General features: G+C 47.6%; 8 protein-coding genes across 8 annotated transcripts; 4 read left to right on the top strand and 4 right to left on the bottom strand.

Moving 5' to 3' along the window:
* Positions 1-40: 40 nt before the first annotated feature.
* Positions 41-1,424, bottom strand: ASPZODRAFT_127989 (hypothetical protein). Its single transcript, XM_022721891.1, has 5 exons — positions 1,371-1,424; positions 1,041-1,295; positions 948-987; positions 681-808; positions 41-625 (listed from the first exon to the last, which is right to left on the bottom strand). The coding sequence occupies exons 2-5, from the start codon at positions 1,111-1,113 to the stop codon at positions 225-227; spliced, it is 642 nt and encodes a 213-aa protein (XP_022584028.1). The 5' UTR covers positions 1,114-1,295; positions 1,371-1,424; the 3' UTR covers positions 41-224.
* Positions 1,425-4,280: 2,856 nt separating this feature from the next.
* On the top strand, positions 4,281-4,586 carry ASPZODRAFT_138911 (hypothetical protein; the record flags this gene model as incomplete). Its single annotated transcript, XM_022724504.1, has 1 exon — positions 4,281-4,586. One exon carries the CDS (start codon positions 4,281-4,283, stop codon positions 4,584-4,586), a length of 306 nt encoding a protein of 101 aa, XP_022584027.1.
* Positions 4,587-5,035: 449 nt separating this feature from the next.
* ASPZODRAFT_960157 (hypothetical protein) lies at positions 5,036-6,195 on the top strand. Its single transcript, XM_022730519.1, has 2 exons — positions 5,036-5,544; positions 5,604-6,195. The coding sequence occupies exons 1-2, from the start codon at positions 5,237-5,239 to the stop codon at positions 6,130-6,132; spliced, it is 837 nt and encodes a 278-aa protein (XP_022584026.1). The 5' UTR covers positions 5,036-5,236; the 3' UTR covers positions 6,133-6,195.
* A 744-nt stretch (positions 6,196-6,939) lies between these two features.
* Positions 6,940-9,284, bottom strand: ASPZODRAFT_59391 (hypothetical protein; the record flags this gene model as incomplete). Its single annotated transcript, XM_022728844.1, has 4 exons — positions 6,940-7,034; positions 7,095-8,420; positions 8,486-8,745; positions 8,833-9,284. The coding sequence occupies 4 exons, from the start codon at positions 9,282-9,284 to the stop codon at positions 6,940-6,942; spliced, it is 2,133 nt and encodes a 710-aa protein (XP_022584025.1).
* A 2,042-nt stretch (positions 9,285-11,326) lies between these two features.
* On the bottom strand, positions 11,327-12,224 carry ASPZODRAFT_959491 (hypothetical protein). The gene is made up of 2 exons (XM_022730518.1): positions 12,209-12,224; positions 11,327-12,158 (listed from the first exon to the last, which is right to left on the bottom strand). The coding sequence occupies exon 2, from the start codon at positions 11,839-11,841 to the stop codon at positions 11,371-11,373; it is 471 nt and encodes a 156-aa protein (XP_022584024.1). The 5' UTR covers positions 11,842-12,158; positions 12,209-12,224; the 3' UTR covers positions 11,327-11,370.
* Positions 12,225-13,289: 1,065 nt separating this feature from the next.
* On the top strand, positions 13,290-14,971 carry ASPZODRAFT_127981 (hypothetical protein). Its single transcript, XM_022721889.1, has 2 exons — positions 13,290-13,418; positions 13,479-14,971. Exon 2 carries the CDS (start codon positions 13,565-13,567, stop codon positions 14,825-14,827), a length of 1,263 nt encoding a protein of 420 aa, XP_022584023.1. The 5' UTR covers positions 13,290-13,418; positions 13,479-13,564; the 3' UTR covers positions 14,828-14,971.
* Positions 14,972-15,011: 40 nt separating this feature from the next.
* ASPZODRAFT_127980 (hypothetical protein) lies at positions 15,012-15,985 on the top strand. Its single transcript, XM_022721888.1, has 3 exons — positions 15,012-15,184; positions 15,275-15,560; positions 15,639-15,985. The coding sequence occupies exons 1-3, from the start codon at positions 15,158-15,160 to the stop codon at positions 15,791-15,793; spliced, it is 468 nt and encodes a 155-aa protein (XP_022584022.1). The 5' UTR covers positions 15,012-15,157; the 3' UTR covers positions 15,794-15,985.
* Positions 15,986-16,257: 272 nt separating this feature from the next.
* ASPZODRAFT_59036 (hypothetical protein) lies at positions 16,258-17,766 on the bottom strand (the record flags this gene model as incomplete). Its single annotated transcript, XM_022728818.1, has 4 exons — positions 16,258-16,575; positions 16,631-17,405; positions 17,460-17,577; positions 17,643-17,766. 4 exons carry the CDS (start codon positions 17,764-17,766, stop codon positions 16,258-16,260), a joined length of 1,335 nt encoding a protein of 444 aa, XP_022584021.1.
* Positions 17,767-17,921: the final 155 nt, after the last annotated feature.

Here is a 17,921-nt window from a genome sequence, read left to right as displayed (position 1 = left end):
TATGTGGTCGTGATAAACTTGCTCGGGTTTTCAAGTCTCTAGTATCTTGTGGGTCACTTAGTTCAGTATGGGTTCCTAGGTATGTAGTAGATAAAGCTAGACAATGTATGATACGCCCACGACCAGAGATATTTATCTATAGAATAAGGTGTGAATATATCTAAAAAGGTATTGAATCCGTTGCCAACTTGATCAACTACTTTTTTCATCCCAAAAAATCGTAGTCACATGAAATCGTCCAGGAAGTCCGCATCTCGGTCCTGGTTGCTGCTTTGTAGCATGTTCTCTTCGCTGAACAGATCATCATAAGCATGGTCCTTTTGCCACTTCAATTGCTCTCTTTCCTTCTTCTCCTTCTTCTCTTGTGCCTTCTTTTGGTCCGAGATTTTTCTTTCTTCCCTCCGCTTCTTCTTCAAATGCTCCTCCTTCTCGGCCATGAGGTCGGGAAATTTTTCGACACGAGTCTTGTTGAGTCGGTTGACGATAGGGTTTTCGCGTTGACGAACGAAGACTTTTCGCACCATTTTATTGTTGTGAAAAGAGACCTGGCCCGTGGCCATGGAGCCGTCTTTCATGAGATTCGACCACGGGGTGTAGATAACCGTAATATTGTCCTTTTTATTCCCTACCCAGATCCATGAGTACTGTGATACAAGTCGATATAGAGTGCGCGCTCTGACCTTCTATCGAATTTGCTTTTGTCAATTGGGCGCAATCCTCCAAAAGCTTTTCCGGGATTGATTCCCAGGATTCTCCATCACGAAGGCGCAGGTAGACGTGAGCGCTGGAAAGATTGTCGACGTGGAACTGGTCAACAGTCAAAATAGGCTCGAAGGGGGGCAGGAAGCTTGAACATAATCAAACGAGACGAACCCTGGATCGAAATCAGGTTTTGGTCAGTGGTCTATGCCATGGGATGATTATTGAGGGAAAGCCAGTCATAGTACCAAACATCTTGCTCCAGGCCATACTTGATTAGGTCCTCGTCTGAAAGGCATTAAGATCGATCTTGTCATGGAGGCCGAGGGTTTGAAGCGTACTCTCGAACTTGTCTTTGCCGACATAAATATAAGCGGCGGGGCTGACCACATTTGATGTGAAATAATATACCATTTCGGCGGATTTTCCTTGATAATCCTCCTTAAAAGCTGTTTGGTGGTAATTGAATTCTAGGATGAGAGGTGTTGCGTAATCAACAATATAAAATTAAGAGTAACTAGTTAATTATCTTGAGAAGAAACCGAGAGGAATCAATCTAGAATTGGTGGGGAAGAAAGCCCACATGCAGACCATATCTAGACATGCATAAATAGATTAGTCATCTATGAAGCAACTCGGTTCACATCTCATCATAAGTACTAGGTACCTACCATTTAAACAAGGCCTAGCGTCATAATCATCCCGGACATGTCTTCATGAGGATACAATTATCTAGGGAATATTCAACCAGGAAGGCTATAGTCTCCCAGATAGCCCCTCATTTGGATGAATATTTGAATTTTGAGGAGGCATCGAGGAAAGGTAATTGATCCAGCATCGATTGCAGTTCAAGGTTGAAGGCAAATCAAGTAACTAAGTAAAATCAATACTTCAATAAATGCAGCATGCCTCCTCAATTGCAGGTTTTTTCATCCACCAATTAGCATTTAATACCCCAGTGTGGTTCACTGAACGATTATAATATTTTACCTTGGCTCTAGGTCGAAATAGCGATTCTCCCAATGATACTACGATCCGAGAATATTCAGAGTAACGTACGTACTGAGACCTCGAAACACGAAGCAGGATAAAGTCTCTACAGATAAAATTACTGGATGGCTGGCAGAGATGGGGGAAGAAAGAAAATATTCCAACGAGGAAATATCCAGAATACGTGAGGTAAAGTACGGAGTCGCCCTCCCGAATAAGTTGTAAGCTTTGCACTCCGTTACAACAAGTATCTAACATCCTTCCTACCTACCTACCTTAGGTAGGGTAGGTACTACATAGTACATGCATACGAAATGATGCTTTGCTAGACCAGACCCACAACACTGCTCCACAGCAATTTTTTGGAGACTACTGGTAGTACTAGCATATGCGAGAAATTATAACTAGTGATTTGGTTTCGATAACTAGGTAACCATTACGGAGTACTCCGTATGGAGTTAACTAGTCAGTTGACTTTCAAAGTAACTATTGGTCAGTCATGAAGCATACCTCCCCGAGTCCTTACGACCCTTGAGAGAGCGATGTTTCCGGATTTCCAGCTACCTCGGTACTGTTAGCGAGGAGGTGAGAACTAATATTTCTCAAGAAACCCTATTTCGATTCGCGTTTCGTTTCATCCTTCCAAGTGGACCTAATTTGACTGTAGAAGGAAGTCGAGGGTTGAACTCGGTGGAATGATGGATGTGGCGGATCCCGCTAACTCGCCAGTGTTGGTTGTCCTTTCACAGGAAAAGCAAGTGACAAGAGTTTGGGCTACGTCGCAGAGTTATGGTCGTTCTTCAAATTATCAACACAATTCCAAACACTTTCGCGTGGGATCGAAGATGGGATATAAATTCTCCTGCGGCGATATCGTTTAACCATGCACCGTACGGAGGAAGTTCGCCCAAACGGTAAGGTGAAAAAGCTACCAAGCTGTTTGTGGTTCAAGTTGACTTCCCACAAATTAAACTTGAGGCTAAACTAAGCGCCGGTGCTGGAAACTGCGATGACCGGATAATGGAGGGAGCCAGGGCAGATTACCTCACAGCTGAATTATTGCTGCTTGAAGTACGGAGTACAAAGAGGAGAATATGGCGGATAATCTGCTCGAAAAAAAAAGTACCCCGTAAAGCCCGTAGCATCCCTGAAACGTGAAGTTGTTGTGCGAAGGAAGCAAGGTCTTGGGTAGGTAGTTAACTACCTTGAGCATCTGCAATCAAAGCAGTCCAACAGCAGGTTTAGTAGTACTTACTTCACACCTCGCACACGGTCACTACTACTGCAAACATGAGAGATTGAAAGTAGCAGCTGTGTACTGAGTAACTCGCAGCTCTGTACTTCAGTTCAGAATACTCTTGGGTCGACCCCCTAATTTCAAGGCGAAAGTTTATCATACTCCGGAATGCCTCTCCCAGCGGCTACTGAACTTAATTAGAGGGTTGGGTTGAATGAATCATGCAATGCCATGGTTCCTCCTTCCTCTGACCCCAGCCCATTTCGGATGGCAAGTTCTAGCCTTTGACAAGCTCGGCGAGTGGCTTTCCAATGGCGAGGACCTCCATCCCCCACCAAGCTCATGCACCGGAGGCTGTAGGAAGAGGCCAGCAAATTACGTACCAGGAGCAACAAGAATTATCTCCTGCCTACCTGGGCTAGAAGAGAATCCGTTTGGGTGGGCCACGCGGCTACGACGGATGCAGTGTTTTGTTGTTGTTCCGATGGCTCTCCCGAATAATACCTCCTATGGAGTACCTACCTAGACAGTGGACAGTGGACAGTGGACACTCACTACTGGACACGCTCGCTAGAACCGAGCGTGTTTCAACTAGGTAGCTTCCAGGTGGCCTTTTAATTTGCGAACTGGGTCTCGGTTCCAACGGCCGAGACGCCGAACCATCCACTCTCTTCGTGGAGCCACAGCTAGCTCTGAACCTTTTCCCAATGTGAATCAAAACCGTTACGCGCAGGGCTACCCGCTGCCACAGCGGGTGAGCCCGTCGCAAACCCCACTTGCCATGTGGTCCTCCCAAGGCGAACTCGAATTCGAACGTTTCTCTCATAATGCGGTCGTGTTGTTTATGGGCACCGTGTCCCTGGTTGTCCTTTCAACCCTCCTTGTTCTTCTTTCTGGGTGCATCAGAGTCAGCCTCTATCCTGCCGAACAAAACAACGAGACAAGTGAAGCACGCACGCACCGGTCTGCTCGAATATGCAGAAGGATACTCCGGTTTAAGAAGAAGAGGTAAGTGGTACTTTTCTCAACGAATCTCTCTGGCTGTCTGTCTGTCATCCTCATCAATCGAGAGAGAAAATCCGATTGTAAATAAGCTCTGGGCCAACCTTTGTCTCGAAAAATCGTAGGTATTGATCGTTTTTGAGTCTAAAACGAACGCTTTGACAGAAAAACAAAAAAACCAAAACGCGTTTGAAAAAATTGTTGGGAATTTCGTCCGGCCCAAAATCCGTCGTACGATCAACAACCCGGCCGCTTTCAACCCCACGTGTGACCTCCTATCGGCTCTACCACCGTCGTCTGTTGCACCAAGTGGCCGAGCAATCATCACCTACTCGTCCGTTCATTCATTCCCATGACCAACTCAGGCTCGTATATGAATCGAGGCGGCTTTCGAGAGGCCTTGGACCGCGCAAGAGAAAGCGAAGATGGACAAATCGACGCAGCTACAAGTGAAATACTCGAAAATGCTCTCAAGGAGGTTTGGCGGAAGTTAGAGAGGGATCGCGATCACTACATATTTACTCGTGATGAATTTGCCCTCTTCAACTTTTTCCGTGATCGATACCGGGGGAACCCTATCGCACAGAACGCCGTGGCACGTTATTGGGATAACCTCCAACAGCGTGAAACGTCGAACTCTGATGGGTCGAGGAAATAGCCAATAAAAACTGACGCGGTGGAAGTCTTTCACCAGGCATATACCATATTCGCAATTCCGGCCTCCTTTTGGCACACTTGACCTTCTCGTGAAACCGATGTCCGAGAGAGCTGGCGTTTTGGATGGCAAAGAAACCTCAGACTGAACCTGGTTGGCCTAGGTTTGGAAGGATATATATTCTTTTCGACGCTTTCTTTGCCGCCTCCGAAACTCGAATCAGGAAGCGCCGTTATTGCATCCAAAGCCATGGGACGGCCATTTACCAAACATTCAAAAACTCCGTTGGGGAGTTGGCCGAATCATCTTTTGAACGGAAACCCCCCGACCTTGAGCCGCTGGCGATGGCAGCTCTCTTTACAGCGCAGTCTCTCTAATGGGATCAAAAAGCCCCAACCCGTTCATTCTTCATTCACGTTGGATATAATTTCATCTGGATTGTCTAGTTCTTTTCGGTTTCCTCGGTATCATCATCTTCTTATTTTTCTATCTCCGCCCTGGCCTATCACACCATGTAAGGGAAATCTAACTAAGAGCAATTTACCAACACATCATCATTCCTTGAAACTCCCGGCTCGAAAAAAAAAGAATACTCCGTCTGTTCTGCACGGCCACCTCACTTCCAAGGATCATTAGTTACATTGAAATCATCGATGGTGACTGGGGATATCATCCCACCCTGGTCGCACCAGAGTAATACTATTTATGCGCCACATGCACGACGACCCACCACGGATCGTGGTTTCGATTCAGTGGTTGGAATTGATAAGATCACTGGTTCTGGGTATCTACGTGAAGATGAAATCACACCAAATGGCGTCCTTTTCAACATCGGGTCAAACTGGAAGGCCATACCTGTACATGCAGTTTGCATACATGGCCTGTGTTTCACGGCGACTCGAGTCCTGCACAAGGAAACACAAGAAGATATAGGGAGGGGCGTTGTTCAAGAAAACGAACTGTTCGTCTTCGACATGTCCCTCTCTCAAGGTCTCCAGATCGATATAACTAAACGCAAAGCGGTCGAGTCGTACGATTATATGAAGCATCACATACAAAAGCGTACGACGAGTCAGATAGGATTCATCAGCACGGGAGCTACCCCCTCCCTTATCACACCGTGATCGGTAAAACCTTTTTGATCTGGGGAAAGAGAGAAGAGGGGAACCCAGGCAGCTATGCAGAGCTCTCTGTGCACCCGTCCCAATGGCCAATTTCATTGGCAGCCTCTAAGCGCATGAGGCTCGTTTGGGTAAATCCCGAGAGCATAGCCCCGAACAGGAGTGCGTTTGAATCGTCATCTTCCAAAAAAAAAATATATTCCTACTTTTACGATCCTACGATCTTGCCCGAGGTTTCTCTTTTTTTGTTGAAAGGGAAGCTATTTCCGCATCGAGCGACGAACAGCTCTTTCCTGTGGATCAATCAGCGAGCAGCAAGGGGGGGGAAAGGATCCATGGACACATCGGTATATTTTCCATTACCATCTATCTTACTAAATCTTGTTACCTCGTGCGGCTTCAGAAGACCCGGATCGAAGAGAGTCTAGAACATGACGTGCCTACATACAATAGATATTTTAGATACTATGACTCGTACCGAGGAAGGTAATGGTGCTAGTTGTAATGGAAATAAAATCAACAATCGGAAAGCCTACGAATTGGTTTATGCCTGCCTATATGCCCGTTGAAATCATAACTGGATTGGATATGCAATTGTGGAGCAGCAAGAAACCCAAGCCTGGCATGGCAGCCTTTTCAGCCATGGCGCAAACCCCAGTCACTGTCGGTGAGGAATTCCCTCGCTACCCATGCTGCTGAGGCAAGCTCTATCCTGAATGTCGGCACTACAGACTCGTCCCTAGTGACGATGTTTCTTGTGGAGGTACCTTCATGGATTGAGATGCTGGTTTGGGAAAGACCCCATGGGTGGAAATCTGATGCTATCCCTAGCCGAAGAGCCGAGGAGGGACTTATCTTTTTGTTCAATGACATGCTTGAAAGTACTTAATACTTTCTTCAGCCCAGGGGGCATGCAGTGGACTTCTATTTCACTTGAAATATCTGATGGATGTGGGCATTTTGCCTTTCTATACGCATGATAAGTATGCTTACGGTCATTCCACAACCCATCTCGGCAGCACACTCGAGGGCTAGGAGAGAGGGAAAAGAAGTAGAAGTCGGGGTGAATGAGAGGGGAAAGTTGACAGCGTAGCTCCTTCGCATCCCTCCTTTTCTTTATTCTGGAAACCTCTAGGAAAAGTATGAAGCATAAATCGGCAAAGCGGGATAAAGGCAATTCGAAAAACCTGTGAATTTTTCAATTATAAATATACAAAAATTGGTCTATAATATGTCTATTTGTTTGCCTCGGATTCGGGGCGAACCAATGGGTTAGGAGTAGTCGGAGTAGTTGACAGAACGTCACGCTCGAGGATATCTGCCGGTCCTTCTGTAATAGCAGTCAGTAATGGTGGTATTATGAGGGGAAATAATCGATCTAAACACGTACCAAGCCTTGAGGTTTTGCGTTCCGCGTCGTCTAGCTCAGTAACCCTTCCACGTTCGACTTCCTTCCTGCTTAGCCCAAGCAAACTCTTGGAGAGACCCATGGAAGAAAGAAACTGAACAGATTCTTTCCATTCCAAGTCCTTTCTCTTATCATTCCAGTGCAGCTCCTCTCCCATTAAGTCGATGACGCTCGGCAAAGCTTCAAGCGCTGCTTCGGCGTTTAGGAAAGCAAGACGAGTTCGCCGAGCGATAACGTCAACGGCTGTCTGTGCATACTCGTGGCGAATAGCATACCGGATTTCGCCATCGATGAAAGGATACAGGGTCGAGATGCGATTTCCGCGGACGGGGAACCGGGCGTTAGTGGGAGAGGAGAGGGCTGCAACCTGCCAAGCACGGTCTCCATACGATGTGGTCAAGTGTTTGGCCACATCCGTTTCGAGACCATAGTGCTGGATAAGATTGATGAAAAGAGTCTTGGAATAGCCATGGGCACCTATTAAGCGAACTTGGTGTGTCTGGCAGGAGCCATCAAGGACTGCCCCGTCGGAAACCAGGCCACTTCCTCCGACACCGCTGATATCCGGGACTTCAGACTTCTCCCTAGTCTCTAGTCTGAAAGAGCTAATCGCTTCATCGACAGCCTCCTCGGCCATCTGGCGATAGGTCGTCCACTTCCCGCCGGCACACGTCAGCAACCCCGAGGGCGAGACCGAGATCAGATGATTGCGGACGAGCGCCTCGGAGCGCTCTTTCTTAGGATCCCGTACCAGGGGCCGGATGCCGGACCATGCAGCAAGCACATCGCTTCGGTTCACGGTGATGTCAGGGGCGAGGTAATTGCGAAGTTCAGAGAGAATCCAGTTGATATCCTTTTCTGAAGGTTCAGGATGAGGCGTGATCTCCGACGGTGCATCTGTTGTTCCGGCAATGGTGTTTCCATGCCAAGGCAGGAAGAAGATCACTCGTCCGTCGGAGGTCGATGGATCGATTAGACCCATGTCCGAGGGACTGTAGTATCCAGGAAGAATGACGTGAACACCAGCGCTGGGGGCCACAATCTCCTTCACATCGGGCTCATCCATTTTTCTAATGGAGTCGGTAAAGGGGCCTGTCGCATTGATGATGCCCTTTGCACGGATTGTGAACTCCTCGGTGCTCTTGCCATCTTTGCCTGGGATCATATCCCTAAGTACAGCGCCGTTCAGCTTGCCCGATGCATCCTTGGTCAACCCCGTGACTTCCATGTGGTTGACAACAGTGCTACCGTACAAGGCAGCTGTCATAGCCAAAGACACGTTCATACGAGAGTCATTGTGAGCGCCATCTGGGAACGGTTATTAGCCACCTAACGCTCAACAAGGTACGTTCTGGCGGGGGTGCAACACATACCGTAGTAAACCATGGCTCCAATGACATTGTCCTTTCTCAACATGGGGAATGCATCAAGGGCTTTGCTTTTGGTGAGAAAATAGGAAGTCTCGATGCCCTCCGAACCGGCCAAAAAGTCATAGGCCTTAGTTCCGAGCCAGAAGTACGGGGCCTGCCACCATTTCTGCACAGGGACCATAATGGGCAGCCACTGTGACAGATGAGGCGCAGTATTCAAGAAGTACTTGCGCTCTCTCAGGGCTTCCTTAACAAGTTTATACCTGTTGTTCCACTTTGTGAGCTAACCATCGAGGACGAAAGAATTAAAAATCGAGGTGCCGTCATCGGCTGGTCTAACAGAAACGTACTGGTCATAATCTAATTCCCATACTGCCTTCTCCAGGTATCTGACACCACCGTGTACCAGTTTGGTGCTCTTACTGCTCGTACCAGCACTGAAATCATCCCGCTCCACGACAGCCACCTTCAACCCACGCGTAGCTGCATCAAGGGCAATTCCAGAACCCGTGGCGCCACCACCAATGACCAGCAGGTCATAGACGTCGCTGTCGGAGCTCGAGTCAGTTTGCGCCGCCGAGCGTCTAAGGTCCTGGATCTGCTCCGCGCGGGACTTGATCAGCGGAAAGCTCGGGGGTATCAGTTTACCCTCACGATAGCCCGGAGGAGGTACGGCAGGGCCTTCAGAACCCGGTATGTTGCGTGGCCGGTAGGATATATAAAGAACTCCGGCACCTGCAGCTGCGGCGGCGGAGGTATAGAGAAGCGGGCGCAAAAAGCGGCGGGAATGGCGGGCGGCCATTGTGATAAGTCGGCCGTTGTTCTGGCGGCCAAATAGGGATCTAGCTAGTCAAAGGACACCTCCGTTACCTGACTGTTCAGCGCAATGGCCCCAAACAATCTACCACTCCCCGTTTTGGCTGTGTGGGGGATGAAAAACGACAGGGCGCGAAAAAAAGAGGTCCAGCAAAGTGCCAACAACAACCACGACACAGTTCAAAGGGAGGGTTGTAGTGTTTGATTAATTCAAGGACGGGTCATTGAAGAAGGCAAGAAAGGTGAAAACGAAAAGGAAAAATAGGAGTGAAGGAGCCGGCGAGCAGTTCTGGAATTGGCACTGCTGGTTGCGCAGCCCGGTCTCGGGAGAGCGGCCACCGCTGCGTCATGTACCTGTCCAGCGCGGTGCCCAGCTGTGATTGGAGGCGAAATCGACCGGGTCACGATGACGGCGCCGCAATGAATGTCCCAGTTCTCCCACCAATGGCAAGCTCGGCAGGCCGCGGCGTGGGGAAGCATCCGAATGCCCCCTTCTTCCGGGCCCCGCGATAAGCTCTCCATGTGACAAGGCAGAGTTTTCCCTTGAGCAAAGCTGTTCAGCGATCTAATATGTTCTGGACTGCCTGGTGGATAGACCAATTCATGCTCCTGATCGACTGCCTGGGTTTGGTTTTCGATGTTGTGGGTGCTGCTAGGCACTTGGTGCAGGCCACCAGTTCCACTCTCCCCATAATTCCTTCCCGGCAGACCTTCCTTAATGGTGAAATATTGCCGTTTTTGGTGCTCCGTGGTTCCCTAGAGGCTTGGGTCTCAAAGCCTCACTTGCCGCATGCCGATGAGCAATGCCAAGAACTCCTTGCAGGATATAGAAGATGACATAGGGCTTGGAGAAGTGTTCCCTGGTACTCCATAAGGTTTGAGATCAATCCAGCTGGTGACCTGTTCAGTAACTAGGTATTAATTAGTCAATTATAAATACTCCGTATAACTAACTATCTAGGTAGTAATTACCCTGGGAAGATCGGATTGAACCTCGAGAGAACCTGGAATGTATATCACAGCCTTTATAGAGTCATCGTAGGGTAAATGGAAAATATACCCGACGCTAGCTGGAAAATTGGACAAACGAGGTATAAAATGGCCGATTCGAGCTGGAGGCAAAGAAAGTGAAGGTTGCAGCACATGTTGTCTTGTCCCGAGGAGGTTTAGCGAGATATATAATTAAACAGACTACAGGATGACTAGCAGCAGCTATGTCTAGGTACCTATCAAGGCAGCTTGGCCGAAATGGAAGATCAGTTTGATGCCTAGAACTGAACTAACCAACCTAACCTAGGTAGGCATGGAGTAGTTACTCAAAGTCTTTATTTCAATAGTTATCCTACTATCAATTTAAATCAGCACTATAGTGAACTATAGGTTTATATCCTATAAATTGAAGTAGAGATATAAATAAAACAATCACTTTATTGGAATCAATATACAGCCTAGCCCGCCTAATCATCAAGTTACATGGATATAAAGAATCGACGTACACCACACTACTAATCTCTATCTAAAATCTTCAATTTTGGAGAGAAATAGGTGATTGGGTATCATCTATACCAGGTGTAATTCTATACAGATATTCAGGCACTTGCATAAAACATGATGGAACATAGGCCATACTAATGTGGGTTATATTCTCATAAAGACTAAACAGTATTAGTCTCGTGTTGGGCATTGGAATAGCAGTGAAAATAAATAACCCCTATGCAATCAACTAAGGGATACACATGCCATACATAAATGTAGGTTGTCACTGAAGTATTCCAAGTAGCATCCATTAAGCCTTGTCTGTAATAATAATAAACCAATATAGAATGATAAATAGCAAGATTTTTTCCCCGTTCCACCCATATAAAAAAAAGGAAAAGAACCAAAGGAAAGCCAAAGAAAGCGCGCTGAGATGGGTATCCGCCGTTTTGCAAGTATTGATCAAGTGCCCCGAGAGCAAACGCCTGGAACTCGGGTCATACAATTAGTCGACCAGCGAGGAGAAGAGAGCCTTGGCACTGTACTATTGTGCAGACACCAACAAGTATATCGACAGAGACGTTCGTTCCGGGACATCAAGAGAAAAGAGGTAGGTATATCGTATGCTCGAAAATGTGAAATAGTTCAGTTGGAGAAGGTGGAGGTTGGAGGGCATGCACGTGCTGTCCGGTCGAGTCGCTGCGAATCCAGAAGAACGAGTCAAGAAGCCGCGAGGCGCCTCCTGAGATCTCGAACCCGATCAAATGAACTGGCGTACCCTTGGAGTTCAATTTGAAACTGGTCCGATAACCCGCTTTGCGATGAGGTGCTGCGGAGAGAAGATAGAGAGGTCTGAGATGCCGACGGCGATAAGACGCGGGTTGGCGAGGAGGGCAACACAGTACGTAGGCTGTCATCCGGGTTTTGATTCTTACTAGCCCTGGGATTTCCGCTCTGTGGCGTTGGTATTCGGCGCCCCATCGGTGCTGATGTAGTGGATGTGCTATACTTGGGCGACGTGAGGTCCAACTCGGAAAGTCTGCATGACTGAGAGCAGTAGGGTCCATTCGTAGTTTGTCGATCACAAACCAGACAAAAGTCAGGAAAACAGTCCGTGGCCATATTGTAGATAGGTATGCCACCGAGGTTTCAGAAAGTGTAGAGTAGAATAGAGGTGTTTATATTCTTGTCGTATGAGTAGTATCTCAAAGAGAGGCGATCAGATAGTATTCCAGGAAGGAAAACAATAACAACAAGAAGAAGAGAAAAAAAAGACAGTCTGTATATTTAATATGATGGTATGATCTTTAAAATATAGTATATAAGATGTGTAGAGTCAAGTAAGCAATCACACAATTCTTCGTCATGAAGACAATAGAATCAAATGATCACCTCATAGTCCCCACTCCAATCCTATTTTCCTATAAAAAGCACACCGAATGGCAGAGAAAAGTAAGAAAGTTTCAGTCAGGTATGTTAGAAGATAGTTATAGAAGTATGAGTAGTAACCTTTTTGTCAAGGAAGATTGAAAAGACAGCTGGAGGCAAGCTGGAAAGCTGTTCAAGGTGGGTGAAGGCAATATTTGAATATTTGAAGTAGGGACAACTGCAGCCATATAAGCCACCAGGGCAGGCATACTCCATACATCACGCTCTTCACTGACTGGTCTGCGGAGAGAAGATCCAAGAGGTCCGTGGGCCGAAAAAAAGGGACTAACACAGGATAGCGAGTGTTTTTAGTGAGGGGATCCCAGTGTCTTACGACAGTCATCCTATCATATCGTCAAAAACTTGGCCGCAGCTGCCACGGGGCGTGTGGAAGGAAGAAAAAGCGCAAGGTTCTGGGGGAGCGGCTGGTGTCTGGCGGGTACCTTGTCAGCTGCGGCTTTTGCACTGGACCTCAGGTACTCGCTACATACGGTCCTACAGGCTGCTACGTGCCTGAATCCCCACGACTGCAGACAGGCCGAATGGCCTGACTGACTCGGCGAGGTATGACTGGTGTGGATGGGTGGAGTCTCACGGCAGTTGTTTGTTGAGAGGATGCAATCTTATGGATATACCTCGTAGTCACTGGTCGGCTGCTGCTGCTAACTTCAATAACACATTAATAACCTGCGCCTACCGCGCTGGGCGACAGATTGTTAGCAGCGCATGCCACGGGCATCATCCCCTTGGTGGTCATGCAGCCAGTCTTAGCTGCTGCATCAAGAGAGATGTTACTGGCCGGACTAATGCGCGCTGCTGCACTGCGCACCCCAGTTTGGCCTAGTGGAAAGTTTAGCAGCGCAGTACAGGAGCCAACAAATGGACCAATGGGCTACACTCTCCACCCTAAAAATACCCTAAGATAGGGTCAGCATGCTCGGTGTATTGTATTTCCGTGTTTATCGCTACTTTTGTATCTCTGAAACGTACCTACCTACCTAGGTAGGCATTCGAGGTGCATAATTGTTCAACAAAAGGGACTTGAGTGAGGGATAATCACTGGTCCTAGAGCTTCGGGTTTTTTCATCTGGACTCAATTCTAATATGTTATGGATCTGGGACTATCAATACCAATACCGACCATCTTCATGATATTCTGTGAAGTGTGAAGTAGTGCCGAATTTTTGAGCTTCAAGGGTACCACGGCGCTCTCCTCGTACTAAATCACCCATCATCATACGTCAATGCTATTTGATCGGCTTCTCTAACTAGATAGGTATCCAGCCACGCAAATCGCTCAATCTGCGCGTCCTCGGCACTTCTGTCTTATATCTGCTACCGGCTATCCCCGCTTCTATCATCATGTCCTGGTCAACCTCCGTTCGACCAAGTCAGGCGCTCTTTTGCAGATGTTCCAGGGCACAGCCGATCAGCCTTCGCCACCTTTCGTCGCTTTATTCGACGTTACCTCACACCCGAGTCAATTATGGTGCAAAGGAGGCGTTTCCTATCCCCCCGGCTCCCCGGCTCATCACACGCCCTCCATCAGAACCAGTCCGATACAATTCACAATTCCCGTCGATACACCCCATTGCAATTAACCCTAGTTCTAGCCAGACAGTTGCCGCAGTTCGATATGAGCCACCGAAGACCGGGTTGATTGCTTATCTTCCCAAGTCCTGGGTTCCTTATGCCGAACTTTTACGACTTGATAAGCCAACAGGCACTTATTATCTGTTCTTTCCCTGCCTATTTTCAACCCTTCTCGCTGCGCCAATGGCGACTCAGACAGTTGGCCTTCTGGAGGTCGTCGAAACTGCGAGTCTTTTCTTCATAGGTTCACTGATCATGCGGGGCGCCGGGTGCGCGATTAATGACCTGTGGGACAGAGACCTAGATCCTCATGTTGCGCGTACACGTTTCAGGCCTATCGCTCGACGTGCCATAACTCCCGAGAAGGCTTTGGTATTCACCGGCACGCAACTGCTTGCAGGACTCGGCATCCTGCTCCAATTCCCTACCGAATGCCTCTGGTATGGTATCCCGAGTCTCCTCTTTGTGGCCAGTTACCCACTTGCCAAGCGCGTCACCAATTATCCACAGGCTGTACTGGGCCTAACGTTTTCATGGGGTGCTATCATGGGCTTCCCGGCGTTAGGCGTAGATCTTCTCCACAATCATCAGGCCTTGGTGACTGCAGCCGCCCTGTATTCCAGCTGCATCGCTTGGACCATCCTATATGATATGATCTATGCCCACATGGACATAAAGGACGATGTTGCCGCGGGGATCAAATCGATTGCATTGCGCCATGAGCACAACACCAAGGCTGTTCTTTCCGGTCTGGCGGTAGTCCAAGTGTCTCTGCTTGCTGCTTCGGGAGTAGCAGCAGGAGCAGGACCGATCTTTTTTGCCGTTAGTTGCGGGGGCGCCCTTGCCACTCTAGGTATCATGATCCGAAGAGTGCAATTGAAAAGTGTCCAGAACTGCTGGTGGTGGTTTAAAAATGGGTGTTTGCTCACTGGTGGATCTATCTCCTTGGGTATGTTCCTGGAATATCTAGCGCAATATCTCGGCTTTTACCAGAAACCTGAAGCGCTGGAGGCTGGCTTGGAAACACAATAGAAAGACCTGGTTATCTCAATGTTGTATTATAGAAGAGTTCATTATAATAGCCATAGATCAAGGAACTCAGCCCGGTACATATGCTTTTTGATTGATATGAAACAATATTCAATGAATGTCTTAATTAGATGAATCTTCCCCCCTCCACAAAACGATTGTGCTCTGCGTACAAAGAACCATTGCGTCAACCAGATTTTGCGCTAGTGACGAACGGCTCTTTATCTAATCTGGGGGCCCAAGCGTGCAGAGTTGTAATAGGACGCAGGGTAACTGGCTAATGTTCTCCCATGACAGAAATTCAGAATAACTCAACGACCTGTGGCTGCAACGATGTTTTCGAGAAAGGTTTTTGCATCAGTAAGCTTTTACCAATAAATTTATAATATTTTTTCAAAGACAGAAGTGTATGTATCAAAGAAATATGAAGCTTACCATATGAACTTCCAGGCTCTGCGACCAGCATGGTCAACGGTACCCCTTCGGGTGACACGCCCTACGCCCGCACCCTTCCAGATTCCCTCTGCTCTGTATGCGCGGTTCCTCTCATCGGAAACAAGGGCTGCGATTGACAAGGCGGTTGCGTCTGCCCCCGTCGTCCTGTTCATGAAGGGCACGCCTGAAACACCGCAATGCGGCTTTTCCCGGGCCAGCATCCAGATTCTCGGGCTGCAAGGCGTAGATCCCAAGAAATTCGTCGCATTCAATGTTCTCGAAGACCCCGAGTTACGTCAGGGTATTTTGAATTACCTCTCCTACTCACATTTGAAGCTCTGGACAGTTGCTGATTTTTCTTTTCTACTTGACCTTGCAGGCATCAAGGAATACTCGGACTGGCCGACAATTCCCCAGCTATACATCGATAAAGAGTTTGTTGGTGGCTGTGACATTCTAATGTCCATGCATCAGAATGGAGAGCTCGCTAAGCTGCTGGAGGATAAGAACGTCGTCGTGGCTGCCGATCAATAGGTGCGTGGCGACTGCGCTGGAAATCATACGAAGCTTTGTTCCATTAAGAGAGACACCTCATTCTGTATTAACAGACACTGGGTGCGGGGACGGATTCGCTTATATTTGAACTGTCCCTCTCGCCGCATTTTTACAGTATATGAGGACGGCTGGGCCCGAAGGAAAATACGGCAACCTGTACTATCAGAAACAGACTAATATTAGATGAAAGTAAAAAGGATTATTACTTCTTTTTCTTGTTAGTGGAAGATCAAATACATATGCCATCTGCATAAAAGGCGTTTCATGACATTGAAAGACCATTATGCTCATTGATATGAGCTCGGTGAAAGGTCTTCAACTCACTTCATCAGTGATTTATGATTTAATCTCAGAAATACTCTATGGCCTCCACAACATAAATATACACCTAGATTATTTGAATTTATCACACAAGATGTTATCATAGTCCATCTCCCTACCCACTATTGAGACATAGTCTCTTTTGATTTGACCAAATCTTCAACAATTCCCTTTTGCAGTTTGGCGCGCTGCCGTTCTTCATACGCTTCGCGGCTCTTCAATATTCTTTCCACAATCTCCCCAGCATTTACATGCTGAAAGGCGTGATTCTCAATGGTGTTGAATATTTGCATTTTCTTTGGGCCAGTATAAGGATCATACGTGAGAGGAATGAAAGTCGTGGGACCGTGGTACACGGCATTCGGGGTGCCAAAGGGGAATGCTCCCAAATAAGACTGACTGGGTGAGAAAGGAGCCGAGAAAATGACGGCATGAATGTACTGTGCGTAATTTAGTAAGCATTTAATCTGATAATCAGCTGTCAGTGAGACTTACACGACATTGTAGCACACAGAGGCCCCTCTCAAAGATGTTCATAATGGGGTAATTCAGTCCTTTCCAATGGTTGATCACATCATCATCATGAATTCCTGCAATGATGTAAGCAGGACCAAAATCCTCCCCATGGTCTCTGAGCCTCTGCTGTTGCCGGTCAGACTCATACCAGCCACGCTCAAGGCCGACCTTCTCTTCGCTATGCAGAACCTGTCGAAGGAACTCAATATGTCCGGACGAAAAAAGATCAAAGCCACCATCAACATATACAATTCGCTGCCCTGGCTTAGGGCCTTTCCCGCCCACAAGTTTGTCAAAGGAACCAGCTTCCTCGATCATATGATCCAGCTTCGCTGATTGAGAGCCAATCCACGTCCAGACTTGTGGTCCGGGTTTAAGCCCAGATTCATCAGTAGCGTAGTCTTGGATTCTCTGTAGAAGATCGACGGCAAACGCTTTTCGCTCTTCCGCGTTGCCTGATCCCTCTTCTCCATTGAGCGTCCTTTTCACAGATTTAATGAAGTGACCCTTGGTGCACAGTAGCATCCGGCCAACGAGATCTGTAGTAGAAATTCCAGGTGTTCTTTTGACCACCTTAAACCTCCCGGCTGCTTTGACAAATCGATAACAGTCTTCTCCATTGCTATCGGAGGTGATGTCATCGCCATGGACAACGTAACGGCATCCGTAGTGAGACACCCAGGGCAATTGGGTGACATACGGAGCATGCGGGATGCTCTGAGTGGCCCAACGACAAGCATCTACTGCAGCCACTCTGAAAAACGGTTTAGCGATGATGATGGATACAAAGATAGATGCGACTGCCTACCGTTCCCTTAGGTTCATGACAGTCGGACCCTTGTTCTCAAGGATCGCTTCGTCTGAGTGTATCCCAACGACTAGTTGGTTTCCAAGTTTACGAGCCTGAAGCATTGCTCCGGCGTGTCCTGATCAGCCATGCGTTTTTATTAGAAATTATCTATGAAGCCATTTTGGGAAGTTAACCCCTCACCGTGGTGAGTAAAGTCGAAGCAGCCATCAACCCAGATCCTGCCTTCAGATACCGGCATATCCTCTTGGGGATCCACTGGCCATTGCCCTGGCTGAGGAACCTGCCCATCAAATGGTGTAGTCATACTGAAGAGTCTATAATCTGTGGTGCAGAACTGAGAAGTGCAAGGTCAATAAAGAAGTCAAGGCTCCTAGAGAGAGCTAGAGTCAACGACAAGGAAAGATCTTGCGTGTCTTCCAGGTTTTGTGCTGAAAGAAGTATTTGCGTATTTATAACAAT

The sequence above is a fragment of the Penicilliopsis zonata genome (assembly GCF_001890105.1).
Source record: "Penicilliopsis zonata CBS 506.65 unplaced genomic scaffold ASPZOscaffold_2, whole genome shotgun sequence".
Taxonomy (NCBI): Eukaryota; Fungi; Ascomycota; class Eurotiomycetes; order Eurotiales; family Aspergillaceae; genus Penicilliopsis; species Penicilliopsis zonata.
Note: the sequence above shows the minus strand (reverse complement) of the source record. Positions and strands in the feature narration are given on the sequence as shown.